The sequence below is a fragment of the Gopherus evgoodei genome, chromosome 8 (genome assembly GCF_007399415.2).
Source record: "Gopherus evgoodei ecotype Sinaloan lineage chromosome 8, rGopEvg1_v1.p, whole genome shotgun sequence".
NCBI classification, from domain to species: Eukaryota; Metazoa; Chordata; order Testudines; family Testudinidae; genus Gopherus; species Gopherus evgoodei.
Window position 1 is genome coordinate 73,177,342 of NC_044329.1, and position 27,432 is coordinate 73,204,773.

The 27,432-nt window shown below is 39.5% G+C and overlaps 1 protein-coding gene across 2 annotated transcripts in view; it reads left to right on the forward strand.

The window, feature by feature from the left end:
- The window catches only part of COL11A1 (collagen type XI alpha 1 chain), a 234,636-nt gene that overhangs the window by 37,630 nt on the left and 169,574 nt on the right, over positions 1-27,432 (forward strand). For both annotated transcript variants that reach the window (XM_030573460.1, XM_030573461.1), the window contains exons 4-5: positions 1,404-1,566; positions 19,222-19,350. In XM_030573460.1, coding sequence (XP_030429320.1) covers positions 1,404-1,566; positions 19,222-19,350 — 292 coding nt within the window. The remainder of the gene's footprint in view (positions 1-1,403; positions 1,567-19,221; positions 19,351-27,432) is intronic.

Below are 27,432 nucleotides of genomic sequence, written 5' to 3' on the forward strand. Positions count from 1 at the left end.
TTAGAATGGAGAGCAGTAACTAGTGGTGTTGCCCAAGGGTCAGTCCTAGGACCAATCCTATTCAACTTATTCATAAATGACCTGGAGAAAGGGGTAAACAGTGAGGTGGCAAAGTTTGCAGATGATACTAAACTGCTCAAGATAGTTAAGACCAAAGCAGACTATGAAGAACATCAAAAAAATCTCACAAAACTAAGTGATTGGGCAACAAAATGGCAAATGAAATGTAATGTGGATAAATGTAAAGTAATGCACATTGGGAAAAATAACCCCAACTATACATACAATATGATGGGGGCTAATTTAACTACAACTAATCAGGAAAAAGATCTTGGAGTCATTGGGAATAGTTCTCTGAAGACATCCACACAGTGTGCAGTGGCAGTCAAAAAAGCAAACAGGATGTTAAGAATAATTAAAAAGGGGATAGAGAATAAGATGGAGAATGTCTTATTGCCCTTATATAAATCCATGGTATGCCCACATCTTGGACACTGCATATAGATGTGGTCTCTTTATCTCAAAAAAGATATACTGGCATTAGAAAAGTTTTAGAGAAGGGCAATTAAAATGATAGGCATTCGGAATGGGTCCCATATGAGGAGAGATTAAAGAGGCTAGGACTTTTCAACTTGGGAAAAAGGAGACAAAGGGGGAGTATGATAGAGGTATATAAAATCATGAGTGATGTTGAGAAAGTGAATAAAAAAACGTTATTTACTTGTTCTAATAATATAAGAACTAGGGGCACCAAATTAAATTAATGGGCAGCAGATTTAAAACAAATTACAGGAAGGTATTCTTCACACAGCACACAGTCGACTTATGGAACTCCTTACCTGAGAAGGTTGTGAAGGCTAGGACTATAACAGGGTTTAAAAGAGAACTGGATAAATTTATGGAGGTTAAGTCCATTAATAGCTATTAGCCAGGATGGGTAAAGAATGGTGTCCCTAGCCTCTGTTTGTCAGAGGGTAGTGATGGATGGCAGGAGAGAGATCACTCTATCGTTATCTGTTAAGTTCACTTCCTCTGGGGCACCTGGCATTGGCCACTGTTGGTAGATGGGATACTGGGCTAGATGGACCTTTTGTTTGACCCAGTACGGCCGTTCTTATGTTCTTATATTTTACTTAGTTTTTAGTCCTGTTCTATTTTTATTTTATATGCTAGCTATTTACAGCCCTTTCTAAAATAAACCACTAAAGGAAGTGTTATATCTTAAAACGAGAAGATAAAATATGAAAAGAAAATTGATGCTGATGTGTAGATTTTTATGAACTGTAGTAGGTGCAATTTTTGATTGGCTTACAACTTGTCATAATTTTTTCTTACTTTGGAACTCTGAATTTATAAGCCTATTTTTACATACAGTTTACAGAAGAGCTGTGTTCTTTTGCTAGGTGGCATCGGGTAGCTATCAGTGTGAAGAAGAAAAGTGTTACCATGATTGTTGACTGTAAAGAGAAAACAACAAAAGCACTCAACAGGAATGACAGAGCAATTGTTGACGTCAACGGCGTTACCGTCTTTGGAACCAGGATTCTAGATGAAGAAGTTTTTGAGGTAAAAGTCCAGCATTAAATAATTGCTGTTAAATGATTTGGTGGTAAGCAGAATTCCTGATGAAAGTTAAAATAAAAGCTTTTAGGAACTTCATAAGGCAAATTTGGTACAACGCAGGATACTGAATCATTCCAATTCTCTCATTCTCTCTCCAACTTGATGTTCTGGGCTAAGCATAGGCAGCAAGGTGAATTCCAGCCATTTTGGAGGGGGTGGGCGGAGAATGTGCAGGAGGTGCAGTGTGAGGAGCACATGTCTTGAAGGTACTCTGTATATCTTGGGTGATTATATTGTTCATTCTATTCATTCATTTTCCCAGTAACTACAATATGCTTTAGCAAAAAGGGAGTATACCTGTTTCTATTGTTGACAGGTCAGGATGTGAAAAAGGTTAAATGAATATGTTTAAGGAAATGTGTGACTCCTAATAATGAGGTCTCTCTAGGCAGTTTCACTACAGAAAAGAGATTAACAGATCAATGTCATAAACCTCTTTTGGTTTCTTTTAAAATTCTGTTCTCTGCCAATCGAAACTGATTAAAGATGGACAATGAGAATAGAATAGAGGAGCAGATAAACAGTTAACTCATTTCACTTACAGAGTTGCTCACCATAGGACAGATAAAGCCAGGATTAGGCCCATGGGCTTTTAGGCAACATGTATGCCTGAGACTCTACAGTTGGGAGAGGCAACGTGGCATGAAGGTATTGTGTTATGACTCTGCTTCCCCCAAACCCAGGGAGTTCATACTCCCATGTCTTCTGAAGAGGAGTATTCTGGGACAGGGCTAATGGGTCTGAAGGTTGAGCCATGTCTTCTAGCATCTGCAAATGGATCTACCTGTAGTCACCATGCTACCTCCTTTCCTCAGATTATTTATATGCTTGGCAAGAATAATCTGCATATGTGGCTACATCAGGCTTGTGAAAGCTCTTTTGAGTCCTGCTGTGGGCACTCCTTCGCACTATTATTTTACTCATTTTGGGGTCAAAATCTGAGACCCACAATTTGTCTATGTTATTAAGTTGTCATGATCATGTTTAGTAGTATGTATGCAAATAAAAGGAATTCAGCGTGAGAAGATGGGACACATTGTAAAAGAAAGCAAATGACTTGATTGTAGCTTATTTTCTTGATGTTTTACAAGTGAGTTTAGATTTTAGTTTAAATAATACACTAGTGATAAGTTCATTCTTACATATTTTGTGAAAAATATTGCCTTTTAATTTTCATTGATACTCTACTTGTGTGTGGTCTGCAAAACCTCCCAGTATTTCTCTCTTTGTTTTACCTGTTATTGACTAAGGAGAGTCTTTTGATGTTTCAGTAGAGTGTTGCCAAGTATCATGTTTAGCTGTTTTTAAAGTAAATAGAGGGACTGCTAACATGGAAATGTGTGGTTAAGTCATCTGTGCTTGCTTACTGAAGCAAGTCAGGGGCCTAACAACTCTGGAGCTCTTTGATTATAATGCTACCACCTCTTATCTATGTATTTTAAAATTTTTTATATTTTAAACTTCCAGAAGTTTTTTGTGTCAAAGGAAGGTTAAGATATTCCCATGCAAACACTCAAAAAATCATAGCCTCATTGAAAATTTCCCTTGGCACTCTCAATCACAAAGGTTGTTGGCTTTTCAATCATATCACCACTTAGCTATTTTATCTCAGAAATAAATAATCTCTGTTGTGTCAATTTCTCCCGATATGCAAACACCTCCATTCCATTCCCTCACCTTTGTTGCTCTATTCTGAACTCCCTCCATCTCTTCAAGTAAGACATTTTTCAAAAAAGAAGAGAAACAATACAATCTGTGTTTGAATCTCTCAAGCTGTCACCTCTTGGTTAGCAACTCTAACATGGGCTGTGCCGTGACAAAGGTATTGCACAGTTAGGGTGACCAGACAGCAGGTGTGAAAAATCAGGACGGAGGTGGGGGTAATAGGAGCCTATATAAGAAAAAGACCCAAAAATCGGGACTGTCCCTATAAAATCAGTCACCCTATGCACAGCGCAATAAAGTTAATGTTGTAAATGTTAATTTACATGGAATTAAGGACTAGATACGGAGACCAAAAATAAAGACATAGATTCTGTTTTCACATACATTCATGCAACTCCCTGAATTCAATGCAGATATGTGGATGTAACGTATCAGAATTTGGGCCAACCACTTAAACAATTTTTTTTGTCTATTTTTTATTCCATGGAGTGTGCATGTTCAAAAATATGATAAACATGGGGCTAGCAATGGTTATCTAGATTTTTCAACAACATTTCTTACCCTGAATTTGCAAAGCAGTCTTTCAGTTCCACTTCCTAATCAACTAAGAAGGAAGTTGGTTATGACTCATTAAAAAAATAATGTAGCTGTCTGTAAACCCTTTTTTTGGAATGTAAATATTCAGCACTGAGAACAGCAACAATTTTACAGCTTGTAGCATAGTTGCAGAAATGCACATTCTTTTAGTGATTCAGTTTCTCAAGGGTACATGACATGACATTGTAGCCCATTTCTCCTGGCTTCAATCAAGAGAATCAGTTACAGTACGTTTTTGTAAAATAGTGCCTAGCAGTATTTGGCTTAGGATAAAGGTTCTCACTTTGTTTCAACCCTTAAAACCCCTTCTTTTGGGGGTGTCTTTTTGTTTCCTCTTTTATCATCCATCCTCCTTCCCCTATTTCTATAAGCAACAGCTTGCTCGAAAGCAAATGCAAAAGCCATTGTAAGGATTTGGTCTACAGAGGGCTGTACAACTTGAAGACTCTCATCTCCTATGGCATTCAAGGGTCCTGAGAGCAAAAATGATGTCATGCCTTAGCATTGAAGGGCAAGCCATTTTGGAAAAAAATAAAGATCTACTTATTTCCAGAGATAAATTTGAATGGAACCTTCTTCAAAGTGCTAAAATACCCAGATACATTTTCTGGGGTGTCCAGTTTCAGCCAGCATCTGAAGTGCAAAGCTCAGAAAATGAAATGAAATGTAAGAAATACTGTTCTTCCAGTATTTCTGTTAGGACTGGAAAAAGACTCTTGAGACTATCCCATTAATACATGTTACAGGAGAGAACTCTGTTGCCATCAGCTCTGCTCTGGGCCAGCTGTACAGTGGATTTTTATTCTAGAAAAACCAGTCAGAGATGGGGGACTCATGCTAGACCCTGCATGCAAACCCCCAGACCAAACAGATGCTCCCTGACCCATGTACTGGCACAAGAAAAAAAAACCAAGTTTATTTAGCTGCAGAACGTGAAGAATTAGATAGTATTTAGTGTAGGTGTTTAGGATTCTGTAGTACAAAGGAAGTAGCTTCTCCTTTTTAAACTGCTTTGTAATATGACAACAATGATGACTTTATTAGTTTGTATATATACACACACACAATCTAATAGGCTTTCCTTTGCACATGAGAGAAAATACTTCACAGTATACAGTCATCCTTTGATATTTACTACTACAAGAGGTCATATAGGTCAACAGTGTAGATTCATTTAAGGGCAGAGGGTAATTTTATGATCAATAATGACATTTTTACTTATGCAAGCTAAAATCCTGATCTTATAAGCAGATGAGCACCCTCAATTCCCACTAAATTTGTTGAAAGTTAATGGCACTGACAGAAGGTTTGCTGCTCACTGCTAGCATATTTCCTTGTGGTTGTTCTGGAGATTAGCTCACCCCTGCTCTGACACACCCTCCTTTGGTTTCTCTCCCCTAGTCTTGCACACACTCTCTCTCCCTGGAGAGAAGGTTACTCCTTTCTCAACATCTAAAGTAGTCTCTTTTTGTGGCAAGGCCCTCCTGCCAGTTCACTATAGTCCTCCCCTTCCAGGGTTTCAAAATCCCACCGGACAGCTGTCTCAGGCAGTCTTCTGCTCCACTGCCCAGTCTTTGCACTTCCACAGTGGCTGGTAGGGGAACCTAACCCACCCACTACTTGGGGTTCCAGTCCAGGGACCCTAAAACCAGCAGACAAGATCTGCACTGTTCCAAAACTTGTGCTGTTTCCTAGCTCCTTCCTACTTTGTCTCTATCAAACTACTTCTCCAACCAGGGCATCTATTTTTTCCCCAGTTTCCTCTTTTCCTGCTCTAAATCCATAGCATGACCTCCACACCACAACCTCTTTCTTACAATCTACTTCCTAGTTTTATAACAGCTTAGTCTGCTCTTTGCCCAGCTGGGTTTCATCATCAATTAAAAGCTTGTCAGCTCTGACTCATCTCCAAGTGTAGCCTGTCACAGGGTTAATTGCCCCTTTCTCTCTGCTCAGGGCTTGTGAGGAGTAGATACCCCATCACAGGCACCCAGCACCTTGCTGTAACAGGCCTTTAGATAAAGATAATCAAATTTTAGCCTTCAGTGACCTGAATACTGCAGAGGTCAGGAAGGGTTGTCCTCTTTTACCCCTAACCCTATACAAACAACATTGCTCAAGTGGCCAATTGCACTATTAGAGTAATTCACTTCCTGTTAGGCATGAAGCAGCAGGATTTGATGGATTTGATTGATCAATGATTTGACTCATTAGAGCAAATCCTGTATACTGATGTTCTCTGAAATGGCATTTCTAAACCCCTCTGGCTTAGGCTTGTATACACACTTAAACAAACCATTGCCAGAACTAGATATTGTAACACGACATAATGGTGGCACTTCAGTTTGGCTTTGATGTGTCTGGGGATTCCTCTTTTAGTCAGGTTGCTATGTGGTGAATTTATTTAGAACTCCAAGAAATGACTGTAGCTAGTTCGTGAAACATTTTAGTAAACACACTTGTATCACTGTAAATAAATACTCAGGATAATAAAGTGTTTGATTTTTTTTTGTAGCTATGTTATTTTACAACTTATGGCTCAAAGAAATGTAAAGCAGTCATTTGATAACATTTGGGAATCAGCTCTCTTGCTGTCTGATTCTTTGGACATTTACCATAGGTCTTACCCCCATTTCTGCTCCCACTGCACTCCTTTGTCTTCTGTGCCGTTCTTGCTCTTCCCTTCTGATCTTGGCTCCCTCTCTGTTTCCATCACAACTTGCTGTTTGTTATGGTATATTTGACAATTATACAATCCATTTTAAATATGTAGTTTGCAATTTCCTTTTGCTAGAGATGACAAGTTTTTTATTCTGTTATGGGTAGATACATACACGTGAAAGTATTTTTCCAAATTATATGCACAATACTGCAGCTCTTATTTATGTGACTTATCCTTATGTATACATGTATTTTACTTTTTTATTCTGTGCCATTCTGGGCATCTTCTCTCTAGAGTAAAGATTGTTTTTCCAAGTGAGAGTTCCAAGATTGGGCCCTATACTTTTGTATTTTAATTGTATTCCTAGCATATATGACCACTTGATGAAAATTTTATGGCTTGTGCAATGCAGGGTGTGACTCCAGATGATCATAATGGTTTCATCTAGCCTTAAAATCTATGAATATACTAAGCATAGTATTCTTGGATGAGTTAACAGACCAGTGCAAATATTGTATAGATGGAGTTTTTATGAATTCATTGAAAACTGCATCTTTGTTTTTACTTCAAAAGGGAGAGGTAAACAGCAATTTCAGAGCTGTACTGAGAAAATAATACTGGTTTTAAAAAATATTCACTACATCGTAGGAAATTTGAAACATATTGTCTTAAGCATTTGCCTCCACTTTTGTTTTATTATGAGGATCTTTGCAATTTAGAAGTTCATCTGCCCCTGCTGCTTGTTCTTCACTTGAAGTCCTAAACCAATATTTTATGACCTCGCAGTTGATTACTATTGAGATTACTGTGATGTCACAAACAGAGGATACTGACTGAAAGTCGAGATTAAAGCAGCAGGAGTAGACAGATGCTTAATAAACAAAGACCTTGTTGTCATGAAAGTATCTTATTAAATAACAGAAGCAAAGAAGAATACTTTCTAAACAGAATATTTTTGTAAGGTGCCTACTGTGACCCTTTTACTCAACTAAGTAGACCCATAGACTTCAATGGGATTATTTTGTAAATGCTCATTCATAGAAGGATTGCACAGTGTAGCACAAAGTTTCTGATGTGCCATTTAAAACTAATCTTTTGTGGGTTTTCAAATACATAACATGATAAGCATTGCTTTGTAAACCAAAACTCCAGAAATAGTTACTACAAAAAAGGCAGCATCAGAGTATTGTAGGGGAAGAAGAAATGAAACAATTCACCGGTTTATGGCTTTGATATAAAAATACTGAAATATGTCTGAAGTATGTTTGTAGTTTAAATACTTCATAAATAGCAGGGATCTTTAAATATTTTGCTAGCTTTCAGGATTTGTCACTCTTCATTTAGTATAGTTGGTGTGAACAAGAGGTATCTTATAATAAGTCATTAACTAACATAGTCTTTATGCAGAAATTTCTCTATAGAGATTTTTTTTCTTCCAAAAATGTGTAGATTTCACATTGATAGAACATGCATCGAATCCTTATGTTAGGAAAGAACTATGGGCCTAATGCTGCAGCATATACAACTCTGGTTTAAGGACAAAGGGAATTTTGCTTGCACAGGTTCTGCAGGGGTGGGTCCTGTGCATGTAATCTTTGATAATAAGGGGTAGTGAGCTTCATACTGGATTTTAACCTGATTTCAACTAAAACAAAAGTGGGCCTAATCCAGAAGGCATCTAAAGAAAAACTAAGTGTCTGTGAATTTATCCCAATTTATTCCATGCAGGGGAATCAGAATCCTTCATCTATCCCTGTGCAGGGTACCCAGATGTTGGGTCCAGCTGCATAGGAGCAAATGAGGCTACTTGCCTGCTTATCTACTCAATGGAGCAGATAGGTATGAAATGTAGAAGGCCTCGGCTCTGTCCCCCACTGGCTAGCCAGAATAGCTGAGCCAGTGCAGTGGAGATGAGTTATTAATATAATGCTGGTACAAACCAGCTGTAATTTACTGCTATCAGAATAAAGCACAGTGTGTTTCTGAGTCACAGCCTCCTTGACTCCTGGGTTACTGCAGCTTATGTACCACCACTTGTTCAGGACTGTGCCAAAAGTCAGTGTAGCACTTAGAAGCTTAAGTTTATTTTAACTAGGAGAATGTGAAGATATCAATTCTGACTGAACCCCCATTCTGATTCCTGCATATGGGTTTCCTAGAATAACATTTAGTCTGTGTATGTTTTCTCAGTTACACTTTCTATGAAATCACCATTACAAATAGCATTCTGTCAAAAGGATTGGCTTTCAAATGTTTACATTTACAGCTGAATAACTCATGTTTGAAAACAAATGGGACATAAAGCAAAATATGTGTAATAGATTCTGGGCACAAGTGTCTAGAAACAACCTTCATGCCACAGACTCCCGGAAATGCTGCCAGCTTTCAGTTTATGAAAAAAAAAGTGAAAAAAAGGAAAATTCTTCCATTTCAAAGACATCTAATGAAAAGAAGCATTCTTTTCAAAAGCTTACAACTTCGCTTTTTGTCGTTGTTCTTTTTTTACTGGAGGGATATTAGGGTTTTTTTGTTTGTTTTGTTACATTTCCAAATTCAAACAACCATGGAAAAAGAAAATAAATGTTTTGCTTTGACTATACCTTCCCCACTCTGTTTAGAAAAAAAGAAAGACTTCTGGTAATTGCTTAGAGTTCAAGTTTATTTTTGAGGCATCTGGAATTAGTTTGCATTTATTCAGGAAGCCAAGAACTGTGCATACAGTTTATCATTCAGTGTATTGTAGTGTTTATAATTCAGTGTATTGTTAACAGTTTGACATCAATAGTATGTGTAATAGATTATTTCAGATTTTCTAAGAAGTGCAGTGAAAGTTCCAAAGATAAATAGCAATAGAAAATGTTTTCAGTTGTTTGTCTCATAATTGTATTAAGGAAGCACAGCCCCCATCTCAGCTCTACCATTTAGTAGAGAGGATCACTGCAACAGTACCCTGTGGATTTTGTAGAGGAAGACCCTCCCCTCATGGTTAATATAGCTTTGCTGTAAATATCTCAGTTTTGTGAGGCAGGGAACATGGTAGTACAGTATCTTCAAAGTCAAAGGCACACCATCTTATTAAATGCAAAGTAAGGATATTGACTGCATATTATTAATTTGCATACAGTTATCCTTCTGAAGACTAGATGATCTCTGGACCGATTTGCACATAGGGTAGGAACAGAGAAGCACAAGATCTTTTCCTGCCCTGCATGTCCTATGCTCATGTCTCCATGCTTAGGAAAGAACAGGGTGTGCTGCTTCCATAGACCGCCAGTGGGACACACTGCCCCAAAGGGAGTGAGGAGGAAGTATGATCATGCCCTTGCCCTCCCACCCCCACATTGGTTCACACAGTGGGGCCAAACATCCTGTGAGGTATCCTGCGCTGTCCCCTGAACATCAGAGAGTTCAGAGAAAAAGTCTGCCAGAGGCATAGTCCCTCTCTGGAGTTTCCCGAGGGTGATACAACTCCATTCCACATCCCACCTAAGTCTATACCTCAAAGGCATGATCTAGCCCTAGAGTTTTAGCAGAACAAAATAATTAGAGATGGACAAAAACAAACTAGCACTCTAGTGTCTGTGAAATGTTGAAGACTCAGGAAAAAGGCAATTTCCTGCACCCCAACCCTGTGCCCCAGTGACTATATTATATATATATAATCAAGAAAAATAAACCTGAAAGCCTGTGAGCTGAGATTACTTATTTAACCATGGGGAATTCTTGCACAATGTTGAGTTGACTGTCACATTTGGGATTGGAGAAAAATTACCATACACATTATATTGACAAAGACCTGAAGTGCAGGGGCTGCCTTCCTGTAGAATGTTGAGTTGCATGTAACCCTTTTAGAGTGGCCAGGTGTTTGGTTTTTGCCTGGAACACCCATTCAAAAAGGGACCCTGGCAGCTTTGGTTGGCACCACTGACTGGGACATTGAAAGTCCAGTCGGCGGTGCAGTGGGGGCCTGGGGCTAAGGCAGGCTCCCTGCTTGCCCTAGGTCCACATGACTCCTGGAAGTGGCTGCCAGGTCCTTGTGGCCCCTAGGCACATGGGTGGCCAGAGAGGCTCCGTATGCTGCCTCCACCCCTAGGGCCAACTCCACATCTCTCATTGGCCAGGAACCATGACCAGTGGGAGCTGCAGGGGTGGCACCAGTGGGTGCAAAGGCAAAGTGTGGAGCCTCCCTGGCCTCCCAGGCACCTAGGGGCCGCAGTGACCTGGCAGCTGCTTCCTGGGAGCTATGGTAAGTGCTGCTGAGACCTCTCACCCCTTCCTGCACCCCAGCCCCATGCCCCAGACCAGAGTCCTCTCCCATACCCAAACTCTCTCCTGGAGCCCATCCCCACTCCCCAACATCTTGCCCCAGTCCTGAACCCCCTTCTGCACCCCAAAGCCCTCATCTCTGGCCCCACCCCAGATCCTGCACCCCAAGCCAGAGTCCTCACCCCCCCTCACCCCAACCCCCTGCTCCAGCCAGAGCCCTCTTCCACAGCCCAAACCCCTCATCCCTGGCCCCACCCAAGGGTCCACACCTCCAGCCAGAGCCGTCACCCCCTTCCGCAGTCCAATCCCCTGCCCTTACCTGATGAAAGTGAGTGAGGGTGGGGGAGAGCGAGCAATGGTGGGAGGTGCATGGAACAGGAGGGGGCGAGGCCTCGGAGAAGGGGTGGGGCAGGGGAGGGGCCCCAGGGAAGGGGAGAGGTATGAGGCTGGGCAGGGTGTTCAGTTTTGTGTGATTAGAAAGTTGGCAACCCTAATCTGTCTGTTGAGCAGTGGGTGTATGGGAGACTACTCCTGCTCTGAGTGTTGTTTAGCATTTACTGGGCATATCCATTGCTGTTCTATATCCTGGATGAACGAAGAAGCCTTCTTTTCATCAGCCCTCTGAGATCACTACTGCTCATGAGTTTCTCAGGCTGGGGCCTGGAAAGAGGAACTGTCACTAAATTACAAGTATATTATGCAGTTTTGCTTCTTATAATAGGATGTGTTTCAGGGTTGGATCTGATCAGGAGGAAGACCTCCAAAGAAACAAATGCTACAAGATGTGCTTGGTATGGGGCACATAGTACTATTCTTTTGGCTGTCATTACTGACAGTGCATCATGTTGTTTATGGGGAAATGTGTGAGGTGCAGATGTTTGGATGAGAAATAAAATTGGATTCCTGAAAACTCACTGACAAAAGAACAAATTCCAGTTTGGGCTACAGTAATTCCCCCCAGCAGTTTCAATTACATGTGATATCCTTGACTTCCTGTCTTGAGTAGTATTGCTGTCCATCTCTAAGAAATTGCTACATTCTATCCAGAGGTGGCTACGTTTCCTCGGGATGTGAGTGAATAGCCGATTGTATGTAAGATTGAAGGACAGCTTTGTTCCATGTTGCAAAGATAAAATTATTATGGAATAATAAATCTGTTCTTAAAGATCAAAATATGCTCGTGTGAATATGGGCTTTCAGCATCAAGAGGACATTGATTTCTATGGAAACTTGGGCCTGTATAGAATTTTGTTTTCACAATTTATTGCTTTCATAATTTATTGCTTTCACAGTGCTTCAAGCTGGCAGGCTTTTAGTAAAACGTCTTACTGTTAATATTATGCAATGGACCTGGTGTATGGAATATTATACTAAAGGCCAGCAGAACTCTCAGTCCCTCAGGTTTTTGCAGGAAGATTAAATGAATTCTGCAGCAGGTTTTTCTAAATTCTATAGTAATAATATCCAGGCTGTCTAGACTGCTGTTATTTGGAGTCTATGGCTTTACTGTCAAACAGCTAATTAGAGGAGGTTGGCATGTATCCAGAGCGTTAGAGTTTCTAGTGATTTAGTGAAGATTCTACTGCTGGATGAACAGTTTGAAAAAGCACCTTGGAATTGTTATAACTTTACTGGTATATGAAAACCGAAGATACTGGTGTTTCTTTCTAAGGTCCTCTTCATATGGTGACTGGCATGTTTTATTATGCTTCTGTTACCATCCAGTTAGTCATGCTAGGAAATAATTGATAAGTGTTGGGTTATCTTTAATTAGGGGGGGGAGGAGACCCCCAAATGCCACATGGACTAAGCAAATGGCTGGCAACAAGAAGCTTCTCTACTACATTATCTTTACCAGTAACTGACTTTAATAATAAAGCGCACTTATTGATCACATTACAAACAATGTCAGTAATTGAATATCAATATCCCTATTTCACATACAAGGAAATGAACGTTAGAGAGGTTAAGTGACATTACACAGGTTACAGAACAATTCATTATCAGAATCAAGATTGGAATCCTGGTCTGTTGACTCTTAGTACTATGTCTTATCCCCTAAATCATAATGCCATCCAGGCAAGTTAGTTATTTCACCTCACTGTATCTTAGGTTCCCCATCTGAAAATCTGTGACTATGAGCTTGAGTCAAAGACCACTGAAGATAACTGAAACACTTCTGTTTACTTCTGTGGGCTTTGGATCAAATTCAGTGCTTTTAATTATAAACCAAATCCCCAAATACAAAGGAATTAAGATGTCCGCAGCCATGTAAGCATCACTATTCCCACTATACAGTTGAGGGTCAGTGAAGATGAATGAATCACTTACTTTGACATAGAGATTTAGGCACTGGTTCTGATACTAATTTAGGCACTAATTCAGCAAGCTACTCAAACTTATGCCTAACTTCAAGCACGTCAGTAATCCCATTCAGTTCAAGGGAGCTATTCATGTGCTTAAAGTAGGGTACATGTGTAAGTAGCTTGCTGAACTGGAGTCTTACTATATGATCTAGGCTATGTCATTTAGCCTCCCTAGATCTCAGTTTTCTCACCTCTATAATGGAGGTAATGACATTTACCTGCTAAACAATGTTTGAAAAACTTATATATAAGTTTATCAACACTGACCCAGACTAAAGCAGTCTTTATACTGTCCTCCTACCCATCTCTAATATCAGATCCTGTAGGAAGAGGGAAGGGAGGCCTGGTTCAGCAAAGGCACCAAACCTCTGGATTTGGAAAACTCCTTACACAGCATCTGTACATCCTTTCATGGATAGGATTGCCCGAATTAAAGCAATGAGCTGAAATTGTGAGGAAATTTTGAATAATTGTGACTTTAGTGCCACTCAAACTGTTAAATGGAATGAGAACCTCAATGGCATATAGTAATCAGATTGTCTGTCTCAGTAAACTCTGTCTGCATCCTTTCCTCTGGGCCTCCATTAGATTTTTTAGCTCATCTAAATTCCTTTTAAATACAACCAACAACACTATGCAGTCCAGTCTCTGCTCTTCCTGTTGAAGGAAGAGGTTTGTATATTTCCTTCCACTTCTGCAACTCTTTTCTCCTGTGTCCTCTCTCATATTGTTTTGCTATGAGACTCATCTTTTGTCCTGCAAATTTTATTCATGGATCGTGCAACACAGGGATCATTTAGGTGCCTAAGTACAGATATAGAGTCTGATTTCCAAATGCATCAATGACCCACAGCTCATGTTAACTTCAGCTAAAATTATGGGTACTCAACACTTCTGAAAATGAGGCCATTAGGAGACAAACTTTAGGGACTTGGGTTTGAAAGTTTAGGAAAATGGAATACTTACAGATTGTTTACATGGCTGAAATATGTTGTCATAAAGACAAACATTTACAATCAATGAATTCATTTGTGAAAATCAAAGTCTCCTTGTGGATAATTCTTAAACGGAAAACAAATGTATATTTGTCAGATAAATGGCTATTAAAATATTACCCAAGACTGATTACTGTAATGATATTAAGGCATTTAGATTGTAGATGCCAGATGGAGTACCAGCTGAATGTGCATGTGGAGTCTGATCTTGTAGGTTGGGATGATATTGTTGACCAATCTGTGGTGCCATCTGTTCAGTAATAACTAGAACAGTGGTATCAGAACAGCACTTCCAGCATTCATGATACTATATAAACAGAGGGTGTCACCCTGCCTTCAGGGACAATTTCAGTACAATATACAAGTATTCTAAGAAGCCAAGACGACAATCAGAATACAAAGAGCATTACCTCCTAGCATAAAGGGAATATGTTTATTGGGGGAAAGAGGGAAAGAAAAGGGAAACGTAATTCTCGGTAAAACAAACAGAAAATCAATCAATGTATTGACACCTCCCACATTCCTGGGTGGCTCGACCACTGGGTCCTGAGACCTCAGAATGGTGGCCATAGCTGCCTGAATAGAAATGGAATGCTCTCTAACTGTTTTTGAGCTCCCCTTTTATGTGGACCTATCCCTGGCAGATGAGCAGTGCTGGAAAGTGCAATCAGTGGATTAGGAGTATCTTTAAACAATTTTCAGGAATCTAAACCAAATGATAACAACAAAGAGCTTTTTGTCCTGTATAAATGTATAGTCCTACACAACAGTCCCGTGCCAAAATTCTGTGGTGTGTAAGTCCAGTGCAAAGCAAAATCCAGCCTACAGACTGTCTTATCCCAGTGGCTTTGCTTAAACTTAACTATCTATCTAAATAGACAGTGGCTTCTGAGGTATTCCCTGGTGTACTCACAACAGCTGCCACAGTGTGGATGCTGATCTACATGGGCATCTCAAGAACACAAGCAGTTGGGTAGTCCACAGCAGGCTACCTGAACTGGGGATTCTTCATAGTCTTTGCCTTTTTTTCATCCAAGGAAGAGAGCAGGGCTGCCCAGAGGGAGCGGGCAAGTGGAGCAATTTGCCCCAGGCCCCGGGCCCTGCAGGGGCCCCCATAAGAATATAGTATTGTATAGTATTGCAACTTTCTTTTATGGAAGGGCCTCCCGAAATTGCTTTGCCCCAGGACCCCTGAATCCTCTGGGTAGCCCTGGAAGAGAGTGCTGGCTGGAGTCCAGCAGGATAAAGGCCAGGGTCTTCAGAGAACTCGAACTGTCTGGGTTCCTCCCTACCAAAACTGACTTCTTTGGTTGTTTGCTCCCTCTAGCTTGCCCCTTCCCTTCTCTCACTCAGTAGTGATCTGGCTGGGGGAAAGGGGAGGCACAGGAGGGCATAAGAACAACTGTTTACTCTTTCCAGGAACACTTAGTACTGGAGCTTCAGGCATTAGTCATACACTGACCTTGCACAGCCACTCACAGGAGTAAGTTGCACCTTTAAGGTTTACCTGAAGAATAATTATGATAAATATTTAGCACATGCATAGTACTTTTCATGTATAGATTTCAAAGTACTTAACAAAGATCAGGAAGTTTTAATAGACTCATTCTATACACAGGGAGAATGAGGCACAGGGAAATTAAGAGTCTTATCCAAGATCATGTTACAGAGCCCTCGTCCAGACTAACCCGCGGCATCGGCGGGTTAAAATCGATTGCTCGGGGATCGATATATGGCGTCTAGTCTGGACGCGGTGTATCGATCCCCGAGCGCGCTTACATCGATTCCGGAACTCCATCAATCCGAACGGAGTTCCGGAATCGACATGGAGAGCCGCGGACATCGATGCAGCGCCGTCCAGATTGGTGAGTACCTCGATTTTAGAAATTCGACTTCAGCTACGTTATTCTCGTAGCTGAAGTTGCGTATCTAAAATCGATTTTAATTCCTAGTCTGGACGTGGCCAGAGTCAATGACAGGGCTGGACGAGAGGTCACATGTCTCTTTGCTAAACTGATATATCTATCAATACACTTCTAACAATATTTATAGAATTATTCTGACAACTGACCTGACAGCCTATGAAGTAAATGCAATACGAGACAGTTACAGTTTCACTGAATAAAACTTTTTGCATTAACAAGTATGTAGATTTCAGGTGCATATTCAGTTACTGCAAATTACCTAATATATCAGCTCAGATAATATGATAAACAATCTGGCAAATATTGTATGAATATATTAAATGCTTTGGTAAATATTGCAGAAAAGCAAAGGTTTTTTTAGTTATGAGTAGAGCTGGAAGGATTTGGGGGGGGTTGCTTTCTGTAACTTTTCCTTTTATATGGAAACAATACTGTATAAAGTTGTTAATTTCTCCAAAATATGTACATGGAAAAATTTTCAACTACTCTTAATTTGAAAAAAAATAGTTATTAAGAGGTTTACAGTCACTTTAAATGCTTTGGAATAATTGTGAATTTTCACAACTCTTTTGTAAATTTTGCATTTGCAATATTAATTTATTAACTTGAAAAGCAAACTGGTAAGGGGATTTTTTTTTTAATTTTTGTAAAAACAGAATAAAATGTTGTTGTTAAGGTACATGTTTAAAAAATATCAAGTAATAGAATCACCAAAAAAAAACCTAAATTCCATTTCAGGAAAAAAATTGTATTTATGGGATTTGATCTAGAACATATGCTAAATTTCAGCAAGATTATATTTGTGCCTGAATAATGAACCCATGAAAATAGTGGGCATGTTGGCAGATTTTCTTTAAGTACTTTAAATGGTGTCATTATATTAAGAAATAAACTAGGAGACCAGAAAGCTTGCCTTAAAAAATGATCAACATATGGTTCTTGCAGGGGCTCTCAGCAGTGCTATTTTTGCTATCCAGAGTAGTGGGTCTTTTCTGGTATGATGTTGTTTTTACACATTATACACAGGGCTAGATAAGAAAATAACATTCTGTATTAACTGGTAGAATGTTTGTTTTGGTACATTTCATATTGTATTTTCAGATATCACTTATTGTAGTTCCATTTCTCATTGAAAGAGACCATGATTGGGTTTGATTTTAGCTTTTTTGTCTTCTTCTTTTTTCTTTTATTCTCTGTTTTGTAGTACAGTTGTGATACAAACTCTTGGAATTATAGTGCTGATCGCTTGCATGCGGAGCTTCATGCTGGCAGTAGGAAGTGTCCCGAATTAAATCCTAGGAATTTAGACTAGTTGTTCCCACTGACCAAGTGTGAAAACTGCATGAAAATGATAGCTGAGAAGTTGTACTTTCCCAGTCTCCTCACTTCCAAATAGATAAAATGTTCAAGCAGAGATTTATAGCTAGTCCAGTTGATATAAAATTACCTAGCTCTTCAATCTGACCAACAATAGACTCATAGACTCATAGACTTTAAGGTCAGAAGGGACCACTATGACCTTCTAGTCTGATCTCCTGCACAATGCAGGCCACAGAATCTCACCCACCCACTCCTGTAACAAACCCCTAACCTATCTCTGAGTTATTGACGTCCTCAAATTGTGGTTTGAAGACCTCAAGCTGCAGAGAATCCTCCAGCGAGTGACCTGTTCCTGCAGAGGAAGGCAAAAAAACTCTAGAGCCTCTGCCAATCTGCCCTGGAGGAAAATTCCTTCCCGACCCCAAATATGGCGATCAATTAAACCCTGAGCACGTGGGCAGGACTCACCAGCCAGCACCCAGGAAAGAATTCTTTGTACTAACTCAGATCCCACCCCATCTAACATCCCATCACAGACCACTGGACATACTTACCTGCTGATAATCAAAGATCCAAGGTGGCTGGCCAGAGGCAAGACATTAGCAAAGCAAGGGAGGGGTGTGGCAGTAACATCACAAAGGCCTTTTGCAGGACCTCAGACTATTGGTCAAAGGTGGTTAGGAGGTGGCGACCTCACAGAGAGATGCTGACATCAGCCAGGCAGGACAGGAGCGAGGAGCCAGGGAAACCTCAGAGACTGCTGTGGCTTTGCTTCAGCAAGTCTACTTCTCAAAGTCTCTCTTTGAGGACAGAGAATATTCGAGTTCACGGACATGAGCACCAGGAGGAACCTCTTTCGAGTTTTCTCCTTCGCTTTTAGTGATTTTACTGGAAAACAGACATCCCTGATTAGAAGGTAAGAGCCTCCTCGAGGTTTGAAACCTGTTCAGTCTGATCCATCTGGTGACATTTGGTAAAGCTGTCATTCAGAATAGCAGAAGCCATACATACAAATAAATGTAATTAAGTCAAGAAAACTTAAGCATGAATAACTAATATGTATCTGTTGTCTCTGGTAGATTACAGGACTATAAAGACTAATGGAGTGGCAGGACCAACTGTGAATTAATTAAAGTATAAAAAAATAAGATTAAAACATTAAAGACGAGCTTCATTTGCTTGATGGTGTTACAAGCAGATCAATTACTAATAAGTTGAGAATGTATTTCTTAATGATTTTACTGATATCATAGGAATTTTATTCTGCCTTTGAAATGCATTAATAAGTCCCATTAGCAGTTATGGGAGCTGAATGTGTTTAGTGACAGCAAACGAGACTTCAAGAACATGTCCTCAACTTTGGAGTTACAAAAAAAACTGTATTATGTTGACAATAAATTGTTTTTTTGATACAGTAAGTGGATTAAATGCAAATATATTTCATCATATTGGTTATTCACAAATTATTTCCCTTGATTATTTTACCATCAGTGGTGTGTGATTTTCACCTAGATGACATATTTTTTGCTCCCTGGCTGGATAACCAAAACATTAATAAATAAGTGGAGGAAAAAAAGATTTTAAAATGGCTGTTCAAAAAATTCTAGAATGCACTCCTGGTCTCATTGAAGCAATGGCAAAAAAAGTCTAAATTTAAATTAAATCATCTATGGATTATTTAAATGTTATTTCATGCATATAATGAAGCATCTGATATATGCTTTATGCTTCCTGTTTTCTTCTGTGACCTGCAACGGTGATATTTGTTTTTGTTAATTTAATCTATTTATGCTGATCTGCAGGGTGATATCCAGCAGCTATTGATTGTAGCTGATCCCAGAGCAGCGTATGACTATTGTGAACATTATAGCCCAATCTGTGATTCCCCTGTCCCCAATGCGCCTCAAGCTCAAGAACCTCAAGTTGAAGAGGTGAGTAATTACTCATGTATTACTAGATTTATTGCACATTAGCAGTTGTGCTGGAGACATATTACCTGGGGAACATTTCATTGCAGCTAAAGAGCATTCATTGTCCTGGACATGCAGGAAGAAAGACAAAATGCAAGGGAGGAGGTTACAGGGAGGTGTATGTGTGACTATTCAATACCTGTTTTTCTTTGGCATTTCTAAGGCGCTTTTCACTATAGCCAAGTCTACAATTACAAGCTTACGGTGACACAGCTGTTCTGTTACAGCTGTGCTGCTGGAAGAGTGCTTGTGTAGCTGCGTTATGCTGGCGGGTCCTCGGCTAGTGTAAATTGGAATAGCTCCCTGGACTTCAGTGAAGCTACACCAGCTGAAACTCTGGTCCATTAGGTCTCTGGAGGCATTGGGTATCTTGGTAGATTAATGAGGTAGTGGTATGATGTCCTTACATCTGGGTGTGTGACTGAGAAGTATAATGAGAAGTGTAATGAGTTGTTCTCTTGGGGCAGCCACTACAGTTGCCTGCAGTCTCATTCCTTAACATGCACATAAACATTTTAGATGTATTGACCTCCCGCCAGTGGTTTCTGTCAGACATAGTCTAGTTGGGTGCATTTTGAGACTAAATTAATTAAGATATTCATATTAAAAACACAATTAGACAACACAACCTCCTTCCCTCCCAAGAGTCATCAGAGGCCACACACCATATTACAGTTTGGAGCCTCCAAATCCTCAGTGTGTTTGCAGATTGGAATTGTGCTTTGAACTTAAAAAAAAAATAGCCAGATATGTGCAAAACAACATTATCACCTAACATCACCGCTCCCTCTCCAGGCCAAGAAATAACCCATTCCTGAGGAGGAAGAATTGTAGGCAGTACTGGAAAGCAGGGAGCTCATTTACAAGACTCTTATCTTATCTAAAGCTCCCCTTGAAGAGCTGGAGTTAGGTTTTTTTTAAGTTATTAGAACGGGCTTCTGTGGTAGATCAGATTTTCCCATAGAAAAGTGCACTGCGTCCCCACCACCCTAACCTCCAAAGCAGAATCTGCTCCTTACTAAGACTAGTATGGCCAACAAGTTGCCTTTTTTCCCCCGGCTCAGGTCTGCAGTCCAACCATGTGTCTTGCGTGCACCCACAAGTGCCCTACTGAAGTCACATGTATAATCAAGACCTAAATCTAGAGTGTGAATTCCTACTGGGTATGGCTGCTGCTGAATTATTAGATTATAAAACATCATTTATAAGGGATGTAACATCTGCCATGTGAAGCAGTGCCCAGGGTAGCATGTGCATGCTCTCAATCATGAATGAATATAAAATTGTTGTTTTATTTGCCCACAGTCATAATATTATGTATATACTATGCCACAGCTAAAAGTTGGAGGCTGTAGGCAGCAGCAGCAGCTGTTGGGAGATAGTATTCACCTGTAGATTGTACAGATGTATAAAACCTTTTATAATAACTCCCTACCTACCTACATGAATGTACACTTATGTATAGTTACGTCAGTGATCATACACAGTAGATATATATTTAGTGTATCCTTTGATTGCCAAACATAATCCAGTAAATTGAGAAAGGATCATACAGTTTAAAATGGTTTTGCACTGTTCCACTTGAGCACACAGTGGAGACTTTAAACTTGTTCAACACTTAATGCAGCATTTATGGCCCAGTCCAAGGCCCCCTGAGGTCAGTGGGAGTCCTTTCAATAACTTCAGTGGGCCTTGCATCAGGCCCTCCAAGTCTGATGTCTTGTTCATTTGCTTTTGTTAAGGCCTCTCATTCACGCTTTGGTAATTAAAAATAAAATAAACAAGCATTCCTGGATCCTTGAAGGTTTTTCACTGTCTAAAAAGAAAAATGTAACTTTCATAATATAAAACTGGTAACATGAAATTTTAAAGTGAATTCAAGGGACAGAAACTTAAAAAAATTAAAGAAATTTTTTTACTTCTGGCTGCCCATTTAGTGCTGGAGTCCTGCTGGTGACTAAAAAGGACATATGGTCATCCAGCTGACAAACAAGAGCTTAGACATGCAACTTTGCTCGCATGAGAAGTCCCAGTAAAGTGCATGGATTCCTTTAAAATGTATTATTGGGCATCTGAAATAGTCATAGAAAGTCAGCAATGCTATTGCTGAGATTGAATGACTTTCATACCAACAGTTCTTGCCTGGCTTCAGTCCTAGATTAAATCTAGATTCAGAAAATTGGCCAAACCTAACTAAGGTATGTACTGTTAGAAGATATAGAAGAGAATTTGTCAGGAGTATGTTGCAGGACATAGTTACAGGAACTGATACTTTGACCAGAGCAGAAATAGACAAAAGTGTGCACTTGTAGAGTACTTTAATATATGTCCCCAATATCAACTACAAAGACTGGAGGAAGTATCTGTATTCCATGAAAGAGAACCTGAAATGGGGATAGGGTAAATGAAGTTTGTGCTGTTGCACCTAGAAAATTAAAGCTCATTCAATTTGATACCACACGTTTCTTCACTAACACTTCTCTGAAACCTCCTGAGTTGTCCATAAACAGGAATATTTAACCTGGGAATACAGATGAATTTGTAGACCACTGGAAGAAATGTCTGAAGAGCAAATATCTGTTAAGATGTAGGCCTTAAGTGACCCTGAGAATTTACTTGTGACCACTGTGTGACCTCTACAGCATAAGAAGCATTTGCTCTTTTACAACTAGTGATTTGGAATATCAGTTTTGAATTTGTCTCAGATGATTAACCTAAGAGTTTGACTCTGCTCTAGTCTATAGATTTATTGGTTGCTGATTCTGAATGACTGTTTCAGCAAAGATTTTTTTAAAATGCTATTTTAAAGTAGAAGCAAAAAAGAGAGAGAGGTGTAGGATTAATGCTCAAAGCAAAAGAAAATTTGGGTTTAAAGATGTAATTTTTTATCAATTTCTTTACCTTTTGGAATCTTCACACACAGTTCTTGCATAATATTTTGGCACTAGAAAAGGGATAGTGAATTTCCCAATTTATTTTTTTCACAACTTGAAAAGCTTTTCTTTTCTAGCAAGTGCCAGCTGAAGTCTTACTTTACAGGAATCACCATTAAAACATCTTCATTTGCCAATGGTTACTGCACCAGAATCCAAGATATCACCTGTTTTCTCTATGTTTAGTCCAGAAAATAACAACAGTGTCTAAAAACATTGGTAAATATGGTGTATTTTAAGTGTGTAAGGGGTGTGACTATTTTTCTGTGCACTTGAAATCTCTTAAAGTTCGCTGGTTGCTGAGACTGGCTGCCTTTCTGTGTGGCTTTTAGGGTAAACTGTTATGGAGGTAAAACATAAAATGTGCTGAAACTTTGATTTTACTCTTTCTTGTTTTGTTCTAAACTATCTAAACTATATGTCATAAATATTGAAATTTACTGTTTCCATATGTGGAATTACTGTAATTGCTGATTTACTAATAGCAATCTCTATACTCCCTATTAATCTGTTTTTTTTTGCTGTTGGTTGTTCTTTTCTGCTCATAAAGTGTACATTAATTTCTGCTGGTTTATTGCAACCATCTTTTTGATGATTACGCTGCATGTTTTTGGCTGTTTTTGGTACCTTGGAACATGTAGGTGGATTAGGGATCTTTTACTTTTAGACTTGGTGAGTATTGAGTGATGGCCTGCTGTCATAAAGCCAATAAAGTATACACAGATGTTAATTTCCCTAACTATGCAGAAGCTGTTTTTCCCTGTCAGAAAAAAAGTTCTTGATTTTGCAAAATGAAGAGGGTCCATAGCAACATCTCTTACATGGACCATAACCAAATGAAAACTAAGTGGATGGGACAGATACATAGCTTCAGCTTAGGTTCTTAGAAGTTCTAAATAAAGGAGAGTCACTAGATCTCATTTGAAATAGAAAATCAGGTTGCTTCAGGCCCACCATTAATAAAACTATTGGGACTGCTGATATCCACCAGAAAATATCCTTATCCTTCTTTCTTGAGATACACTCATTGTGTTTCCTGCCCATATTTGATGGTGAAAGTTGGGCTTTTTAGGGTTCACAGCATATTTGGTAACATTAGATAAGGGCTCTTTTTGGGGGGGAAATAAGTGAAGCTGATACTGTGCTGGCTAGACAGCTTAGAAAACGGGCCTAGAATGTGTTGGGAGTAGAGGTAGGCCATGAGACTCTCAGTTTGCTATGTGGAACCTCCCTTCTGGCTTTCACTGGAGGGCTTAGGGAAGTGGGAGGATCCTTACCTATTGAGAGCAGACAAAATAAGGGAGAAAAGCAAAGAAAAAGAGAGGACAGCATTTCTGTAGGAGGTGAGGGTGGAGTGGAAAAGAGAGGGGAGCTTTCTGTACTTCCCATCCCTCACCTTAGAAGCCTAACAAACATTACACTCCTGAACGGGTCTATGATTATTGCAGCATCAGCAGAACATTTGGATTGTACAATATGGTGAGATGCTAGGGGGCTACTGGCCCAATCTATTCAGAGATATTACAAGGGTGTTTGTGGACATACCTATGAAAAATTAGCCATTTATGCTAAAGACCACATCCTCTGGTGTATGTGGATTTTTTTAAGCTTTCCATTTCACCAAAACCTGCTCTATATGATTTCATGTTTTAGTCTGGTATTCGATTATAAGATTAATTTACTCTAGCAGTAAGTTCCAAATAATGCCAGTCTCCTTAGAGAGAATTTCCAATAAGATCTCATTTCTTTAGGATACCAAGCAAACTAGGGCATGTGTTATATTAGTGATGCAAACTTCATACATAACTGAATGACTTTACTGTTTGTTGAGAGAACCTCCTTCATACTGAACCTATACTTAGAGTAGGAAGAGATTCAATATTAGGACCAGATTATGTCAAAGGGCCAGAAAGAAAAAATCTCTGTCTGGTATTTTCAAGGGGGCCTAAGGTAGTTAGGCATCCAAATCCCTTGGGAATTCAATGTGAGTTGGGCACCTAACTTCCTTGTAAACACCTTTGAAAATATCATCCTATGTTTTTTATCAAAATATTCCCTAAACCCTAAATCAAAATGTATTAAATTCAATTCCAGCTAAATCACATTACACTGGCCACAGCCACTTTAGAGAAATTAGAGAAGAAAAAGACCTATTCAGCCATCTATTCCATCCTCCTCAATGTTGTATTGGTCCCAGTAGTATATTTTCTAGTGAATTGTCCAGGCTAGTCTTCACTGGTCTCAGCTACGAGAGTTTCACTTCTTCCCTTGGAAGATTATTCCACAGCCTAATAAATCTCACTGTCTGACTTGTGCTGTAGAAATTGCTCCTAAAAGGTAGCTCTGCTTTGTTTCTTTTGGCCCTGTCCCAAATTCATGGAGTTTTTTGGAAGAAATGAAATGTATGCTTTCAGTGATATGTGCGTAGAAGCAAAGATGCAAATGGCACCTATGCATGCTGTCTTGAAGACTCCAGGCATCTTTTTATCTTGTTATTTTAGTCTACCTTCTTTCAGTGTTTTGATGATTAGAAGATCTGGTTTTCCATGGAATAGGATGAGGCAAATTTTCATGTCTAGAATAGGATCTTCATACATACTTGGAGAACTACAGTTAACTAAACTAGCAAGTGGTAGAGATAACAAACTTTCTAATTCTTAACAAAAATGGAGACTATTTTTTAAGGCAATGGACTTAACAAACATTAAAAGTATTTTGGTAGCTACTAATAGTCATCTGCTCATTTATGGCACCTTCATCTCATCCATGCACATTGCTTAAGCAAAGTGATGCAAAGACTGTCTTTTAGGTACATCACATTTAGAACTTTCCCATCTGTCTTAGGGTGACAACTGCTGCCACCTGTGCTTGTATCTGTTGGATTTTTTAAAATGCTCTGATTTTGCTTGGCATCCTTTCACTATTTTATTTCATTTTATAAAGTTCTAATATTCCTTGAATTGTTCAGAGAGATCTTTGTTCCTCTTTAGCTAGCTAGGAGGCTTCACTGACTCTTTAGAGATATGTCAATTTGACTGTATTGCAATATTTTGTTATATGATATGGATTCCTATCTCTCATTTTTCATTTGACTCCTGCCTTATTTGCGGTGGTTTTATTATTTGTCCCCATGTTACCAGTTGTAGGTTGTTGTTTTTTCCATAAATGAAAGTTGCAAAAATTTACAGTTGACAGAAATTTTTTTTAAACTTTCAAGTAATTTCTGGACTGACAGCAGAAGAATCCATTTTTAAAGTAAGGTTCATCTCAGAATATTTAAGCCATTCCTACAGTCAGAATCTGTCTTGTCTGCTACTGCTGTTCTGGTGCCCCTTAAATTCATTTGATGAAGAAAACAGTGCATCTATTTAACTGAAGCTGCATGACAATCTGGTTGTGTAATATAATCACCCTGCTTGCTCTGGTAAAGAAAGCATGAGGTCATAATGGAAAGATTTTGTCCCATCAAGGAACAGCAGGTTTTATTCTTCATTGGACTTCTATGAAAACACCCATATGCAATAGTCATTACAAGAATAGCTCTGCTGTAACTATTGGTGGTCTAACCATGCAAGAGAAAAGAACAGAAGAAAATTGCATTATGCTTGGAATGTCTGTTACTATTGTACTGAGCTCCAACTGTTGTCCCATTTGACAGTCCTAGTTTCACTTCAGACATCACTACCACCCTCTTTGCAGTATCAAAGTGAAATCACTGGGGAAGATAATGATAATAATTAATATGGGACTGAATAAACTCCATGGTTGCCGGTGTGCTGAGGAAACTCATCTCTATGTCTCTTTTTCATCAGACCTATATATAGCCCTTGACAGGCCTTCCCAGTGTGCACCAGAGTTGAAAGCCATTTGATAAAGCTCAACCTGGACAACATGGAAGTGAGTTCCTCAGCTGTGACAGATGTTTTTTTGTACCTGGGGAAATTTATGACCACTACACAAATTGAGGGTATTTGCATGACCATTGTCAAAGTGACCCACAATCACGATCATCAATATTCATTAATACTTCTAGACCCTTGGATTCCATCACTGGCCAGAAATATCTTTCTTTTGGAATAGCTGGCAAAGAAAATTATAGTCCTTCTTTTCATGTACAGTCTTCATTTTTGTCATCCATACCGTTATTCCCTCTAAGCTAGATCTTTGCAATAGATATTCTCTGGGATTATCCGCAAAAGTCACTCAGAAGCTCCAATTGGTCCAGAAGACAGCTACCTGCCATCTAACTAAACTGTGCCAGCGAAAGCATATCACATCTCTGGCTCACTTTCTGTGGTGGCTGTCAGTAACCTCCTAGGTGAAACTGAGGGTACAGGTCACAATTTATAAATCCTAAATAACTTAGGCCTAGATTACCTGAAGGCTACGTCTGTATCTGATCTATCTATGTATGGGTAACTTCTGATTTTCTAGAATGGTAGAACAATAAATACCAAGTGGGAAACTTGTAGGATGTGACAAAAGGGAATTCTCAATTTTCGGATGAAACCTTTGAAAATTGCTCTCATCAAAAACACATTTAAGTACAAATCTGACTACATTTGGAAAGAGTTGGAGGGGACATCCCTTTGCCCAGACTTTCACTGATAATGCAATATGAAATTCTTGGGACTTGGGCCTGCATTTTCGAGGGTAGTCACTAAGTATCCTTTGATTTCTGGGTTCCAAATTGAGACATATAGTGCCATATCTTCCAGACATGCAGTATACCCACACCTCCAGTTGATGTTAATTGGAAATAAAAATCAAGCCCCAGGTATCAGAAACTGAGCACTCAGAAAATGAGGCACCCAAAATTAGGACAGGTGACATGTGGGGGTCACCTGCCCCCCAGATTTTTGCCAGGGTTTGCTGGCCCCACTCGGTCACATGGTGCTCTCTCCCTGCAAGATAGCCACTGTAGCTGGGAGCTATGGCCATGGGGAGAGGAAGCAGCAAACAGCTGGGAGCTTTAGGGAGAGCTTCAGGGAGAGCTGCTGTCTCTCCCCATGGAGCTAATACCTGGAAGCTTCAGGGAGGGGCTACTGAGGGTAAGACGGGGACATGCCTGGGGGGGGGCATAACTCAAGCTGTTGGGGGAAACTTTTAA